The sequence below is a fragment of the Notolepis coatsorum genome (assembly GCF_963971535.1).
Source record: "Notolepis coatsorum genome assembly, chromosome: 7".
NCBI classification, from domain to species: Eukaryota; Metazoa; Chordata; class Actinopteri; order Aulopiformes; family Paralepididae; genus Notolepis; species Notolepis coatsorum.
The window spans coordinates 89063859-89080572 of record NC_140171.1 but is presented as its reverse complement, the minus strand read 5'-3'; the positions used below and the strand labels follow the sequence as shown (position 1 = coordinate 89080572).

The 16714-nt window shown below is 44.4% G+C and overlaps 1 protein-coding gene across 1 annotated transcript in view; it reads right to left on the bottom strand.

Annotated features, from left to right (window-relative positions):
* hnrnpll (heterogeneous nuclear ribonucleoprotein L like) overlaps positions 1-16714 on the bottom strand; it is a 325690-nt gene that overhangs the window by 138380 nt on the left and 170596 nt on the right. The window contains exons 3-4 of the mRNA XM_084317964.1: positions 9513-9750; positions 8646-8731 (exon numbers count right to left, since the gene is read on the bottom strand). Coding sequence (XP_084174090.1) covers positions 8646-8731; positions 9513-9750 — 324 coding nt within the window. The remainder of the gene's footprint in view (positions 1-8645; positions 8732-9512; positions 9751-16714) is intronic.

Here is a 16714-nt window from a genome sequence, read left to right as displayed (position 1 = left end):
TAAAAAAATAAATAATAATAATATAAATTATACAAATCTTTTTTTTTCTTTTTTTTTCAGCTACTGTTTTATACTGTTTTTTTAGTAATAACTATAAAGTAATGGTATTTATTCAACAACAGGTGATTGTATAGATTAGTATTAGTATCATTAATTGACAACTATCTCAATGAGTTCACCCACGGAATGGTTGTTGGGACATCGATTCCGCATGGACGTTATATGTTGTTGCACTCCAGAAGGCTCCGGTAACTTCAGTTAGTAGCAGAGGCTCTGTTGTGATTTTTGCACAATAAATATTCAACATTCTCTTTTGAGACTCCGCCTCAGACTCTTATTATTTGGCACTAAAAGCTAAACATTGTCACCGATATGGCTGTCCGCAACATGTCATTAATTGTGTGCGAGAGGTCGATCAGTGACCACGTTAGCATGAGCTAGGTTAGCATGAGCTAACGTTAGATGGAAACAAGACCATAACGTTACTGGTGAAAAAGTGATTTACCTTGGAATACTCCTGTGCCAACTTGCTGTACTTTGCTTGCAGGTCTGCAGCCATTATTGCTGGATTATGAATAGCCCCAACTTTAGCCAAGGTAACGTTAAAGCTAAAACTAGCTTTTCGGTTAGCTCTACAGCTAATGCTAATAACACCAGCAAGCGAACCCATCAGAGCTCCCCGTCAACACCCCTCTCTCGGAACAATGGCATTTAAGAAAGTATCTGCTGTTAAAATGACAAACAGCATTGACACTTTAATTCACGGTCGATTAAAAACACGTTTGTTTTATAATGCTCACTCAGCAGACCGCACGTGTTGTTGATAAATTACGTCATATGGTATCGGAGCGCAGAATTAGAGGGTAATCCTGTCTCTCGAGTCGCTGACTGACAATTGGCGCGGCGCGATAGAAAAAAAATCCCTTTTTCATGATATTTGGCGCCTCTGATTGGCTCAATTTTGTTTCAATCTGTATGCATCTACAAATCATATTATACCAAGGTAGCCAATTCCGTCAGACTGCGAATCAAATTGACGGATCTCCCCAATCAAATTGACGGAAATCTGTCTGGAGACGGAACGCTTTAATGCCTGAGAATCGTATGAGCAAGATGAGGAGGGAGATGCGACGGCTAAGATTTTCAGTTAATTAAAGGGCGACATCTTATTTAGAGACAGAAAAAGACTTTAGAGACTGTCATGGCAGGAGACGGTAACTGCCTGAGACGGCTCGCCTTAAAATGTGCGATGTGGTGTCAGAGACGGCCGGAACTGTCGTGAACAGGAGAGACAGGGGCTGATAGGGTTTACCTTAAAGTGCGCAAAGTGTTATCAGGCAGGAGGGGTTATAAATGAATATTTAGTCCAAGATAGCGTCCCCTTTAGGTAGATGGGATGAGAGAATGTGCATAAAACAGCTGTGATTTTCAGGGCTTCGGAGCGTAGCTTTAGAGAAAGAATGACAACAAAGCCACAGACAGCCACAGAGAGAAAAACAATGGTTGCAGTGAGGCTGGGAGAGAGAGGGTAGGAGCCAGAGAGACAACACAGTGGGTGTATGAAGTTTAAAGGTCATGTATGGAAAACTCCAAAAATGCATTGACGTTGGCTGAGGTGACTCCAGCCTTAGAGAATGAGTCTGCCGCCCTCTAGTGGTGGGAGGGGGTATTGCACGAAAGTTTCCCTTACACCTAGGTTTGTAGGTCGGTGATGCAGGGAGAGGTGTAAATATAGATATCTTCTGCCATCTAGTGGCGTATTTCGGTGATGCAAAGAGGGAATTATTTATAAATAATAATAGAGGGATATTCCAGTGGTGATACTGGAGCAGGTAGAGAGGGAATTATTAATAAATAATAATAGAGGGATATTACAGTGGTGATACTGGAGCAGGGAGAGATGGAATTATTATAATAATAATATTGATACACAGGGTAATTAAATAGAGTTTAATTATACAATGGATTAAATAAGAACTTCACTGAGAGATAAGGTGCAGTTAATTAAAGAGTTTAATTATAGAATGGAATAAATAATATTTTCACTATGTCATCGTAGGAACAGACATGGATGTTGAGAAGGTGGTGGAATAGTGATAATGATATCGCCATGTGCTGTAAGACACTCACAACGTCTACACAGCATAAAGGGCGTCGGCATGGGAGGGGCTTGCAGGAAAAATATATATAGCGAACCTGAAATGACAGTATGGAATGAACTGCAAGTCCAATGCCATAGTATAATGAGCTTTTGGGAAAACACAAGGTGAAAGTTGTGTACAGAAGACTCCTGGTTTTCTTTTGTTCTTGTTTCAGAGTCCGGAGACCACCGACAGCGAGCGGGGGAGACCACCGACAGCGAGCGGGGGAGACAACCAACGGGGCAGAGTCCGGCGATCACAGGCGGTGTTGCTCAGGGAAGGATGAAGCAGATACCGGGGGCTTTCCTGCGGAGATGCTGTTTTGAGGTGTTTGGAACAGAGATCATGGGCGGGTTTATTGTTGAATTATCACTGGGACGACAGTGAGTTGTCGTGTAAGAGTAATGTCATGACTTGTCCACCATGGTAAAAAAAAAAAAAAAAGTACATATACATTTAGTCATTTAGCTGACGCTTTTATCCAAAGCGACTTACAAGTTCTGTACGACAAGTCATCAGGAAGGGTACAACTCTATCAGCTGAGTAACAATGTTCGTCTTAAGTCGACGGCGGAAGATTGGACGGGTTTCGGCTGTCCTAACTGGGGTGGGTAGTTCATTCCAGCATTGTGGGGCAAGGACTGAGAATAGGCGGCATCTCTTTGATGACCCTCCCGGGGCTTGGATAGGAGTAGGTCTGAGGCGGCCAGAAGATGCAGAGCGTAGGGGTCTTGAAGGTGTGTAGTTAGAGACCATTGACCGGAGGTAGGCGGGAGCGGTTCCCTTTGCCGCACGGTATGCTAGGTTGAGGGCCTTGAAGCGGATACGTGCAGCAATGGGGAGCCAGTGCAGGTCCCTAAGAAGTGGGGTGACATGGGCCGACTTCGGTAGGTTTGAGATCAGGCGGGCCGCTGCGTTCTGAATGAGTTGAAGAGGTAGAGTAGAGAAGAGGACTTTCATGGAGCTTAGGTAGGGTGACCAGATCCCAATAAACCAAATGTGGGACAAATAGTATGTTTGTGAGGGACAATGTGGGATTTTTTTTGGTGGACTGTCCCTGTCCCCTCCATAAAGGCTCATCCGCCACTGTCCTCATTAAAATGACAACAAGCCTAATATGTTTTGCCCTTATTCATTTTTTTTCTTTTTCTTCTTTTGTCTCTAATGGGTGTTAAGTACTCAAAATAAATAAAATTACCACCCAGACTAACAATCACTTATGAGTATAGGTCTGGACCCCCCCCCCCTTATCTCACACACACACACACACACACACACACACACACACACACACACACACACACACACACACACACACACACACACACACACACACACACACACACACACACACACACACACACACACACACACACACACACACACACACACACACACACACACACACACACACACACACACACACACACACACACACAGCTCCTTGGTTTTTTTATGTTCAGGAGCAGGCTGTTGTCCTGACACCAGCGTGCCAGTGCATCAACCTCCTCCCGGTAGGCCTTCTCGTCGTTGCCAGAGATCAGCCCCACCATCACTGTGTCGTCCGCAAACTTCACTATGGAGTTGGAGCTGAACTTGGCCACAGTCATGTGTGTAGAGTGAATACAGCAGGGGGCTCAGAACACAGCCCTGGGGGGACCCGATACTCAGGGTGATGGTGTTGGAGGTCTGACCCCCCACCCTGACCGCATGAGGCCTTTCACTCAGAAAGTCCAGTATCCAGGCACTGCAGTGATGAGAGCAGGAACAGTAATGGCACAATAATAAAGTACAGAATACAATTATCTTCCACCTGCATTGATTTGTGCGGGGGTGTGGTTACCGGTTACACGAACGGCTACTCGCATCTTTTTTATTGTTATTCGTTTTCAATCTAAACCGTTTGGGATTGTTTTCCCCTTTTCAAATTTGGACCAAGCGGTATTGTCTCGTGCCGAGCAGCGGAAATAACGGCAGCGCATGGAACTGATCTGATCCGTAGCGCGAGCGTGTTTCGTCCCGCCAGGCTCGTGAAACGGACCCTCCGCGCACGACAGGGTTGGGACTTGTTGTCACTCGTGGTCAGATACTAGTAACGTTACGCGCCGCCCGACGCATAGAGGTTCTTCTCATTGGCTTGGGGGGGGGGGACGTTAGCCACGTTAGGATGACAACCAATCATGCGGGACATGGTCTCAATTTGCGTGACGTGTGAAAAGAGACAGAAATGCTGTACAATCACACGCAATGCGTGACATCTGGCCACCCTAAGCTTAGGAGTTTTCTCAAGCAGCGGGTTGAGCCAGGAGAAAAGTGTTACAGACAAGGTCACGCATAAACAGCTGCCAATAATGTTTGTGCTCTGTCTAGTTGTGTAGGTACTGAGGGTAGTAGGCTTAGTAGCTTCTGTCTTATTACTGTATGTAGGTACTGAGCGTAGTAGGGTTAAGTAGTGTCTGTCTGATTGTGTAGGTACATAGGGTAGTAGGGTTAGTAGCTTCTGTCTGATTGTGTAGGTACTGAGGGTAAAAGGGTTAGTAGCTTCTGTCTGATTGTGTAGGTACTGAGGGTAGTAGGGTTAGTAGCTTCTGTCCAGTCAGACTGATTATTTAGGTACTGAGGGTAGTAGGGTTAGTAGCTTCTGCCTGATTGTGTAGGTACTGAGGGTAGTAGGTTTAGTAGCTTCTGTCTGATTGTGTAGGTACTGAGGGTAGTAGGGTTAGTAGTTTCTGTCTGACTGGTACTGAGGGTAGTATGGTTAGTAGCGCCTGTCTGATTATGTAGGTACTGAGCGTAGTAGGGTTAAGTAGTGTCTGTCTGGTTATTTAGGTACTGAGGGTAGTAGGGTTAGTAGCTTCTGTCTGATTGTGTAGGTACTGAGGGTAGTAGGGTTAGTAGTGTCTGTTTGATTGTGTAGGTACTGAGGGTAGTAGGGTTAGTAGCCTCTGTCTGATTGTGTACTGTAGGTACTGAGGGTAGTAGGGTTAGTACAGTAGCTTCTGTCTGATTGTGTAGGTACTGAGGGTAGTAGGGTTACTACTGTAGCTTCTGTCTGATTATGTAGGCACTGAGGGTAGTAGAGTTAGTAGCTTCTGTCTGATTATGTAGGTACTGAGCGTAGTAGGGTTAAGTAGTGTCTGTCTGATTGTGTAGGTACTGAGGGTAGTAGGGTTAAGTAGTGTCTGTCTGATTGTGTAGGTACTGAGGGTAGTAGGGTTAGTAGCTTCTGTCTGATTGTGTAGGTACTGAGGGTAGTAGGGTTACTAGCTTCTGTCTGATTGTGTAGGTACTGAGGGTAGTAGGGTTAGTAGCTTCTGTCTGATTGTGTAGGTACTGAGGGTAGTAGGGTTAGTAGCTTCTGTCTGATTGTGTAGGTACTGAGGGTAGTAGGGTTAGTAGCTTCTGTCTGGTTGTGTAGGTACTGAGCATAGTAGGGTTAGTAGTGTCTGTCTGATTGTGTAGGTACTGAGGGTAGTAGGGTTAGTAGTGTCTGTCTGATTGTGTAGGTACTAGGGCTGTCCCCGACTAAGGATTTGGATGGTCGACTATGATTGGCCAAAATTTGCCGTTAGTCGACTATTGGTAAAAAAATATATATATATATATATAATATTTATAATTTTATTTAAATTTTTTATTTTATTTTATCATTCCATTTGGGCTGTGGGGGGTGCTTAATGTCTGAAGGAGTCGACTGAAGGCTTTTTGTCCTCTGCAAAAGCATGCAATTGGTCCACTGATGGATACATCTTGATATTTGTCTAGTCTAGTGTGTTCATTAGATGGGTGAAATCCTCTTTCAGTGCCTCTGTGCCTGTTTTCGTAGGCAGTTAGCCTCTGGTATGCGTGCCATTAGCGTTAGCCACGCTTCTAGGCCTCTTTTCTTTTGGGAAGAATGATCAAATTAAAATTAAAATTATAAATATATATATATATATATATATATATATATATATATATATATATATATATATATATATATATATTTTTTTTAATATATATCCTACTAAGAGGTTGGCCAGTCGACTACGGCTCCTTTCGACCGATTAGTCGACTAATAGGGGTCAGCCCTAGTAGGTACTGAGGGTAGTAGGGTTAGTAGCCTCTGTCTGATTGTGTAGGTACTGAGGGTAGTAGGGTTACTACTGTAGCTTCTGTCTGATTATGTAGGCACTGAGGGTAGTAGAGTTAGTAGCTTCCGTCTGATTATGTAGGTACTGATGGTAGTAGGGTTAGTAGTGTCTGTCTGATTGTGTAGGTACTGAGGGTAGTAGGGTTAGTAGCTTCTGTCTGGTTGTGTAGGTACTGAGCGTAGTAGGGTTAGTAGTGTCTGTCTGATTGTGTAGGTACTAGGGCTGTCCCCGACTAAGGATTTGGATGGTCGACTATGATTGGCCAAAATGTGCCGTTAGTCGACTATTGGTAAAAAATATATATATATATATATATATATATATATAATATTTATAATTTTATTTAAATTTTTTATTTAATTTTATCATTCCATTTGGGCTGTGGGGGGTGCTTAATGTCTGAAGGAGTCGACTGAAGGCTTCTTGTCCTCTGCAAAAGCATGCAATTGGTCCACTGATGGATACATCTTGATATTTGTCTAGTCTAGTGTGTTCATTAGATGGGTGAAATCCTCTTTCAGTGCCTCTGTGCCTGTTTTCGTAGGCAGTTAGCCTCTGGTATGCGTGCCATTAGCGTTAGCCATGCTTCTAGGCCTCTTTTCTTTTGGAAAGAATGATCAAATAAAAATAAAAATAAAAATTATAAATATATATATATATTTTTTTAATATATATTCGACTAAGAGGTTGGCCAGTCGACTACGGCTCCTTTCGACCGATTAGTCGATTAGACTAATAGGGGTCAGCCCTAGTAGGTACTGAGGGTAGTAGGGTTAGTAGCTCCTGTCTGATTGTGTAGATACTGAGGGTAGAAGGGTTACTACTGTAGCTTCTGTCTGATTATGTAACTAGGCACTGAGGGTAGTAGAGTTAGTAGCTTCTGTCTGATTATGTAGGTACTGAGGGTAGTAGGGTTAGTAGTGTCTGTCTGATTGTGTAGGTACTGAGGGTAGTAGGGTTAGTAGCTTCTGTCTGGTTGTGTAGGTACTGAGGGTAGTAGAGTTAGTAGCTTCCTTCTGATTGTCTAGGTACTAGCGTAGTAGGGTTATGGCTGCTTTTTTTATATAGTAAATGGCTGCTTTTTTATATAGCGCTTTTAGGCCGTATGGTGAAGACTGAGAAGTGGCTAGAAAACGATTCTCGTTCCCACCTCGGCGGACTACACAATTTTCCATTGACAAACTAGCCCGTTTTGTGCAATCATAATTTTAAAGTCGGGACTAGATCTTTCCTCGCGAACGGATACTTGGTCACCACAGAGTTTTATTTGACGTAATTGGTGCGAGTTCGGTCATGTATCTTGCACTCGACCAATAGCAGCTCTCTTTGTTGCGAGGATACAGCCTCGGGCAACAACAAATGACATCCAGAGAGTAACGTTACGGACGAAAATGTACAAAAGACACCTTCTGAAGTTGTCTGTCGTTCTTTTGCTGCATTTAAAAGTATGATCTAAGATAAGATATTCCTTTATTGATCTCCGAACCACTCTGTGTCTTAACAGATTTGTATTGTTTATTCTTATTTATTGTGCCTTATTTATTTATTACTTGTTTATTGTGTGGTGTACTGTATGCAAGAGTGTACTAGTGTATGTGAATATGAATGGTATGTGTGTGTGTCTGAGAGTGTGTGTGTGTGTGTGTGTCACATGCCTTTTCTCCTGCCAACAGATGTCCCCACAAGCTGCCATAAATACAGTATTTTCCACACACACACACACACACACACACACACACACACACACACACACACACACACACACACACACACACACACACACACACACACACACACACACACACACACACACACACACACACACACACACACACACACACACACACACACACACACACACACACACTTCAGAGAAGTGAGACATCTGCATCTATAGTTCTTACTATACACCAGGGTTCACAATTCATTTTCAAGTATACTATAAATATACTTATAAGTTATATATAACACACTTATATACTTTCAGTATGGATAAATATACACATTTTGGACTAGGGTACACACATGCCCTTCTGAATCATTTATTTATGTTGTCTAAATCACCCTCTCTCTCTATCGCTCTCTCTATTTCGGTTTCTCTCTCTATTTCTCTGTTTACCCACAACGATTTCCATTTAACCATACTTTCTTTCATTAGCCATACTCCTCTCGACATGCCATTACACTAAGGCACACATCACAGAAAAAGTCTTGCATATTAATTAACGTTATATAATGTTAGTTTTCGGTCTGTAAAAAGTGAGAGGGACAAAAACAAGATTTTTAAAAGTGAGCGGGTCCCCTCTGTCCCTAGTGGACATTTCACCCCTGCTCTCACAGATGCACATGTGCCCCCCCCAGATAAAGGATATTCCACCATGGCCTGGATTCCGTTGCGTTTGAAGATGACGATGCGCATCACGTTCCCGATGGGGTTGCACACCGTGTAGAGAGTATCCTGGAAGACATAAAAAAAACAATAATAATTAAAAGAGGAAGCTACAGTTACCCGTCAGCCTCAAAGGGAGGGCAGTACGGGGGATACTACTGTAAGGATTAGTGGAAGGCCTCAAAAAAACAAAGTATGGTCGGTAGCTAACGCTAGCGGACCAGGCTAGCGTATTTCCGGTAACAAAAGCATTAATTCTGAACGTTACATCACTAATGCTTGAATTATGTGAGCTTTAGTGAAACAACATGGCAAACGTACAAAACGTTGCTACCATGTAACATTTCCGCTCTCTCTCTCTTCATCTTTCTTTTCTGTTCTCCCAGCTGTTAATAGACTGTTATGCTGGCTAGCCAGCGAGCTGTACCAAGCATGACATTCAGTTGTGTAACAGTTAATAAGGTCCCCTCTCAATACACTGACTACACAGTGTAGTTGCCGGTAAAAACGTTGCTACAATGTAAAATATCTGCTCTCTCTCTCTTCATCTTTCTTTTCTGTTCTCCCAGCTGTTAATAGACTGTACTAGCGAGCTGTACCAAGCATGACATTCAGTGGTGTAACAGTTAATAGGATCCCCTCTCAATACACTGACAATGTGACATCTCCGCTCTCTCTCTCTTCATCTTTATTTTCTGTTCTCCCAGCTGTTAATAGACTGTACTACTAGTGAGCTGTACACCAAGCATGACATTCAGTGGTGTAACAGTAAATAGGGTCCCCTCTCAATACACTGACTACAATGTAAAAACTTTGCTATAATGCAACAGTTGTCGTGGTCACCACTCACCGTGGTGACGGGGTAGAGCGGGTTCTGGATGGACAGCAGCAGGACATTGTTGCCGCTGTTGGGGTCGTCGGCGTTGGTGGGCCTGGTTATCCGCTTGCTGGTGGAGTAGTTGAAGAAGGCCTGCTGGCCGGTGATGTAGACTGCCTCGCTGGCGCCGCACGCCACGCAGCGGTCGGCGCTCTCCACGCTCTCGAACTCCACCAGGGCCTGGCGCTTGAAGGGCATCATCATCACGTAGCTGTCAGAGGGAGGTCAGAGGTCATGCTTCTTGTTAACTCTCTTCACATGACAAACACAGAAGCACATCATCACATACTAGAGTCAGTGTTGTAGTCGAGTCACTGAATCTCGAGTCCGAGTCGAGTCTTGAGTCCCGAGTGTTCGAGTCTGAGTCCAAGTCCGAGTCACCAAAGAAGAGCCAGAGTCGAGTCTGAGTCGAATCCCCATTACCCTAGTCCAAGTCCACTCCAGCAGTCAAAGAGCTGACGTACAAATAAAAAAAAAGGTCTACATTAGCCCGACATCAAAATGACATCACGTCATAAATCAATCTCTCCAGACTGTTTGACAAAAGTAGTGTTTTATTTTTCAAATGTATTCAAGTATAAACATCATAACCATATCACAACAGCAGTTATAATGTATATTATCATCAATACGTTAGTTTACCAATAGGTTAAAGTGTTATTAGATAGATTTTCGTTTTCGTTTTGGTGTTGTATAGTTCGCGAAAGTAGACCATTTTGGAAAATTTAAATGTCAGGAATTGTATTTTTTTTGCTGCCATTTTGTAGAGGACACCGAGAGCTTTCGATGAGCGTTGGCATTTTAAGAAAAGCCTCTAAGAAAATTACTTCTGTATGGAAGTATGGGAATGTGAGTGGCTGGATCTGCGCTGACATGGCTGACATCATACCTCAATGACCGCTCCTACCAAGTGTCATGGAGAGGGACTCTGTCGGCCACCCGCCCCCTGCGGACGGGTGTCCCCCAGGGCTCGGTCCTAGGACCCCTTCTCTCTTCTCCCTCTACACTAAGGCCCCGTTTAGACGGAAACGCTAGCAGGTGAATCCGCAAAAATATTTTTACGGATGTGCCTTTCGTTTATACGGAAACGGCGTTTTTACGGGGTGAAACCGCAAAAAAGTGAGACTACCTTCCAGGGTGGAATTCCTAGAAACGCAAAAGCTTTGCGCTTTCGTCTAAACTGTCAAACCGTATAAATCTGTTAAAACGATGACGAAAGGGTTGTCACGGCTCTGGTCGCGCGTACTGCTTACGTCACATGTAGCAGGTATGCGCCAGTAGCCGAGACGTAAACAAAGCAAGTATGTCTGACACTTTCAACGGAGATCACCTGAAGGCTACATTGGCAGTACTTTTAACCCTTTCACTGCCACACGACAGAAGGTTAACCCTTTACTATCACACAACCGGTGTTCTGCAAAATCCTACTCCATGCAGAATTCTACTGCCGAGCGCTCCTCCGGCTGTTGTGTGGCAGTGAAAGGGTTAAATACACAAGAATCTGTCCCGCGGCGTGAGTGGAGGACCCACTGTCTGTGAGTGACTCTGCTTTGGTGCAATCACATTCCCCATCCACAGTCTGCGAATCAGAGGCAGAGTAGGGCGGGTCTTCACAGCACGTCATGTGACATATGCGCCAATCGTGTGACAGTGGGGCTCCGTCGTCCCGAGTCGTTACAGCGTCGTCTGCACGCAGAATTCCATCCCAATACGCTCGTCTAAACGTAAAATTAAAAGTGAAACCGCAAGATGACTTTTGCGGTTTCTGTTCACAAAACGCTCGTCTAAACGGGGCCTAAATCACTGGGTAACATTATCACGTCTCATGGCTTCTCATATCATTGTTATGCCGATGATACTCAACTCTTCCTCTCCTTCCCTCCCTCAGATATCCACGTCTCTGAGCGGATCTCGGCCTGTCTGTCCGACATCTCCGCCTGGATGACGACCAACCACCTCAAACTGAACCTAAGCAAAACAGAATTGCTCCACCTGCCGGCTAAATCCTCCCCCCTGACCGACCTCTCCATCACAGTCGAGAATGCAGCTGTGACCGCGTCCCCAACCGCCAAGAACCTTGGTGTTGTCCTCGACGACCAGTTGAACTTCTCTGATCACATCGCAGCGACAACCAGAACCTGCCGATTCCTCCTGAGCAACGTCAGAAGGATCCGCCCCTTCCTGACAAAAGAAGCCACCCAACTCCTCGTCCAATCAACAGTCATCTCCCGCCTCGACTACTGCAACGCACTGCTAGCTGGCCTCCCGGCCACTGCCACCAAGCCTCTTCAACTCATTCAGAACGCAGCGGCGCGCCTGATCTCAAACCTACCGAAGTCGGCCCATGTCACCCCACTTCTTAGGGACCTGCACTGGCTCCCCATTGCTGCACGTCTCCGATTCAAGGCCCTCGACCTAGCATACCGTGCAGCAAAGGGAACCACTCCCGCCTACCTCCGGTCAATGGTCTCTAACTACACACCCTCAAGACCCCTACGCTCTGCATCTTCTGGCCGCCTTAGACCTACTCCTATCCAAGCTCCGGGAGGGTCATCAAAGAGAAGCCGCCTATTCTCAGTCCTTGCCCCACAATGGTGGAATGAACTACCCACCCCAGTTAGGACAGCCGAATCCCGTCCAATCTTTCGCCGTCGACTAAAGACGCACTTCTTCAACCATTATCTAAAAAAAAAAAAAATATATATATATGTTCTAACCCTAACTAACCTTACACTTGCACTTGTCCTAATAAACTAACCTACACTGTAGCACGCAACACTTTGATGAATATTGTTACTCAGCTGATAGAGTTGTATCCTTCCTGATGACCTGTCGTACAGAACTTGTAAGTCGCTTTGGATAAAAGCGTCAGCTAAATGACTAAATGTAAATGTAAATGTAAATGTATGAATTTCTTTAATATCTCTTATTACTTGGGATAATAAACCACAAAACGTAACATTATTGGTATATATTGAAGCGCAGTTAGTTTATCTTCCCTATTTTTAGCATGTAGCAATAAATTGATTTTAAATTAGTTTCAAAATGGTTGCACCCTGGCACAAATAAAAAAGCTACTGTACATACAGTAGATTTCATTATCTGTTATTATGCACGCCTGGTGATACTAAATCCAAATTGAACTCGGGCATTTGAAATATAAGATTTGGCACAATCCATAAATGTGTGAATTGGCTATAATAAGGTAATTTATAAGCCTGCTATTCTATATTCTATAATAATATTTCAAATTGCATTGGTCTGGATGGGAGAATTCAGTACTGTATCTACAAAACCTTCTGTTTAATCATCTTCCCTTTATTAATTTCCTTAGATTTTTTGTACACATGATCTCAAGAAGGTACTGAACGAGATAAGTGGCAATTGTTCATGTCTGGTAATTCTTAGCATGTTATTCACTGTCAAAGATGCAAAGAAAAATCATAATTCATATTCTCCTTTGTTTCATCACAATTTAAGCAAGCCTAGTAATAGACACAATACTTCTAACACTAGGAATACATTCACTGAGGTCCATAGATGTCCCTAGATACCAAGAATATGCAAATGGTCCTTGTAGAAGTGGAGCAATATTCCATTTACTTAGGTATGTATTTTAGGCAGATTTTCAGAAAATAGGGCTCCGGGCTTAAGAGGTTAACAATTTGGGTGGTAGTTATGATTTCTGGTTTTACTGGAACAAAGTGTCTGACGTGTGAAAAATGAGAAGGATTGTCTGAAGTCGTTCTTAATGTCAAAAAAGGTCTCCAGTTTTATTTATCAAAGAGATAAATGGTTAACAAAACAAGGAAATATGCGGTAAGGATGCTCTGCCTGGTTAGCGCTTTGCCTAATTATGGGGACATCTGTGGAGGCCGGGATGGATTTGGGTTAGTGAGTGGGGAGCAGGCCAGGTGCATGGGGCGAGTAGTACAGTGATGTTGGAGACCGTTATGTGAAAACGAAGGTTATCCTATAACCCTAGTTATATGAATTATGGCGAGCGCTCTGCTCTATTGGAACTGTCCCTTTAATCATATACTATCATGAAAACTTTCAACCACATGTACGCTCCTCACCTGCCTGGCCACGTCCACATCTGCTCATACATAAGCGGGGCCATGGCCATACTACCAGCTCCTTCCCCAGTCTTTCATAGCCGAAACGGAAGACCGTGGGGTCCTCAGTGAGTCAGAGCAGACCGCTCGCCATAATTCATATAACTAGGGTTATAGGATAACCTTCGTTATATTTCATTTATGGCTTTGCGCTCTGCTCTATTGGAACACAAGAGTTGAGCAGAGCGGAAAGCTCGACAGATGTACCCGCTGAGGTCCACTACAACCATCAGAATCCGGGGAGGATTGGGGCACCCCGGCCCCCCCTAGTGAGGGATGGGAGGGAGACCGGACCCGACTGTGCGAAGAGGGTTTAGCACCTCAAACGCACAGGGTGAGCAGACCGTGGGACTTACCTTCGTATATAAGGGCCCGCGACTACTCGGACGCGCATCCCGCACGGCACCAGGGAATGGACGCGAAGCAAAAAAAAAAAATCACAGCCCCCAACATCGCAGGGTCGGAGCCAAAAAAAACCAACCCCGTGGCAAGGCTGTAGCAGCGGGGCGCGGAGGAGGTCCCAGCCCCAGGCCACATCCCGGAAAACGCGCTTGTGACGCCTTCAATGGCCTCTCGCGCCTGGGAATAAAAACCGCATCAATTCTGCTCTTTATGTAAGAGGGGAAGACAGCGGTTTTCCCAGAGAGACCTCAACGTGAGTACAACAATTGAAAAAGGTTCATGTAACAATTGGACTAAGTAGACTAAAGGCCTCTACATGCTACAGCAACTTCAACACAACATCAGCGCGATTTCAGCGCGGTTGTTGTTTAGGGTCTTGTAGACTGTGTTGCTTGGACGTTGTGTACATGTCCCCCAAATCTAACCTAAACAACCGTTGCGTTGATATTGCGTAGCAGTGATTGGTTGGTTAGCGAATGGGGGCGGGGCTGTCATAGAATAATATTGGTCTCGCAGAGAATACCATCCGCCATTGTTGTAGCCAGCCAGCGTTGATGCTAAATAATTAGCGTCACATAGCTGGCCTTTTTCTGAAAACCCAAGCACATATTGTTCCATAGCATACGCCTTCAGTTGATCATGACAAATCCTCTCTTACCTTGACGATTAAAAAGCCTCCATAATTTAGTAAATAAAGCTGTAGCCAGCCAGCTAGCATTGGTGCTATACAAAATGCTATCCACATTAGCTACATAGCTAACCAACTAAATACAATGGTATCCTGAGGTAACTTTAACGTTAAATACAACGTTTGCTAGTCGAAATGACTGGACACACACAGGGACAAGTTAAACATCAATCAATTAATTTATTCCAATAGGTAGTTTGAGCTGCATGTGAGCCGAGGTCCTCTCCATTGGAAACTAATGATGTTACGGTCGGTAACGTTAGCTCGAAAAGCACAGAAAGTTAAGCTGCTATCAACAGACACTATAACACTTCCGGTCGGGGGATTTCAAAATAAAAGAGCGAAGTCTAAAATCACCGGAAATACGTTTATTTTGTACATTATCTAACGTTAACGCGAACCTAAACTAACTTTAGTTAAACTAACTTTGCGCGTCGATGTTGCAGAAGCATAAAGGCAGAGTGTCTAAAACACAGTTGCTTTGTCGATGTTGTGTTGCAGTTGCTTTGAAGTTTCTGTAGCATGCAGAGGCCTTAAGACTCTCTGAGGAGAAGGCTCCTCTGAGGAGGCTCTCTCACTGAGAGGGAGGCTCTTCAAAACGGCCCAATATACACTACTGGCAGGGAGCAACGCAGAAGAACCAGTAGTCTCGACTGCATTGCATCCCCTCCTTTACAATGACAGCGGCCTGTAGCACAGGCCCTGTAACTCACGGACATGTCTCTTGGCCAATAAGAAAACGCGCCTGTGACGTCTTCAAATGGCCGGGGGAATCCCGTGTCCCACCTACTAATTTGGTGTGGGAAACAGGGAAATCCCCCCCCCCCCTCCCCCTGTGACGAGAGAAGTGTTGTCAAAAATATCGAAATATCGATACATATCGATACTGAATATTTAAAACGGTTTCGATACTCATTTCCCGAAATACCGGTACTTTCTGCAGTATCGATACCAGCTGGCTTGCTCCCGCAAGTTGTTGACAGACAGACACGCTGCTGTCCTCCTCCTCCTCCTCAGAGACCAACAGACACAAGCTGCTGCAGCCTCCTCCCCCTCACAGACGCGTCAGACCTGTCTTCAGTTTGTAAACAAAGCTATTAGCTAACGTTAGCTAGTCCGTTAGCTCCGTCCGTTAGCTCCGTTAGCTTATGCTAGCTAGCTGGCCACCTTTATAATTACTTCATGGAAACGGAGTAACGTTAAGTCGAGTTCATTCATACTACACTAGTACACGTATGAACTCGACATAACGTTACCCCGTTTCCAACGTTAGGTCGAGTTCATTCATACTACACTAGTACACGTATGAACTCGACATAACGTTACCCCGTTTCCAACGTTAAGTCGAGTTCATTCATACTACACTAGTACATGTATGAACTCGACATAACGTTACCCCGTTTCCATGAAGTGTTTAATGAGCAGCAATCTTGTTGAAAATGTAACGTTAATAAATGCTCCGAGCATATCTCTCCAAATTAAGGGTTTTGAGGCAATTAGATCAGTGCTTGTCAGAGCTGCTGTCTGCGGCGAGACCAATCCCCAAGTGAGCAGGTACTTTTAATTGACCAGCCCTGCATGCAGCCGGAGAAGGAGAAGACTGAGGGCTAGATCCACAAAGAATGGATTGCACGGTGCTAATTGTGCAGTGATTGATTGAATGAAATTGTTAAGGGGATGCAGACCAGAGAAAGACTTTTGTCTTGTTTACATCAGGGTCCCCCATTTTCAATTCATAATGAATTGTAAGTAAGGGTGCAATTAGCACCGTGCAATCCATTCTTTGTGGATCTAGCCCTGAGTGATCTGAAAGGGGAATTGGGAGCTGAGGCCATGAGCTTCCAGCTGGCTTCTGCCTGACGGATGCTTGCTGTTCGTATCGAATTCACGGGCATCATGCACAGGCACAATTACAATGTGCAAATTCAGTTGGGTGTGTTTTCCTGTTCTGTCCGTAGCATCTCTCT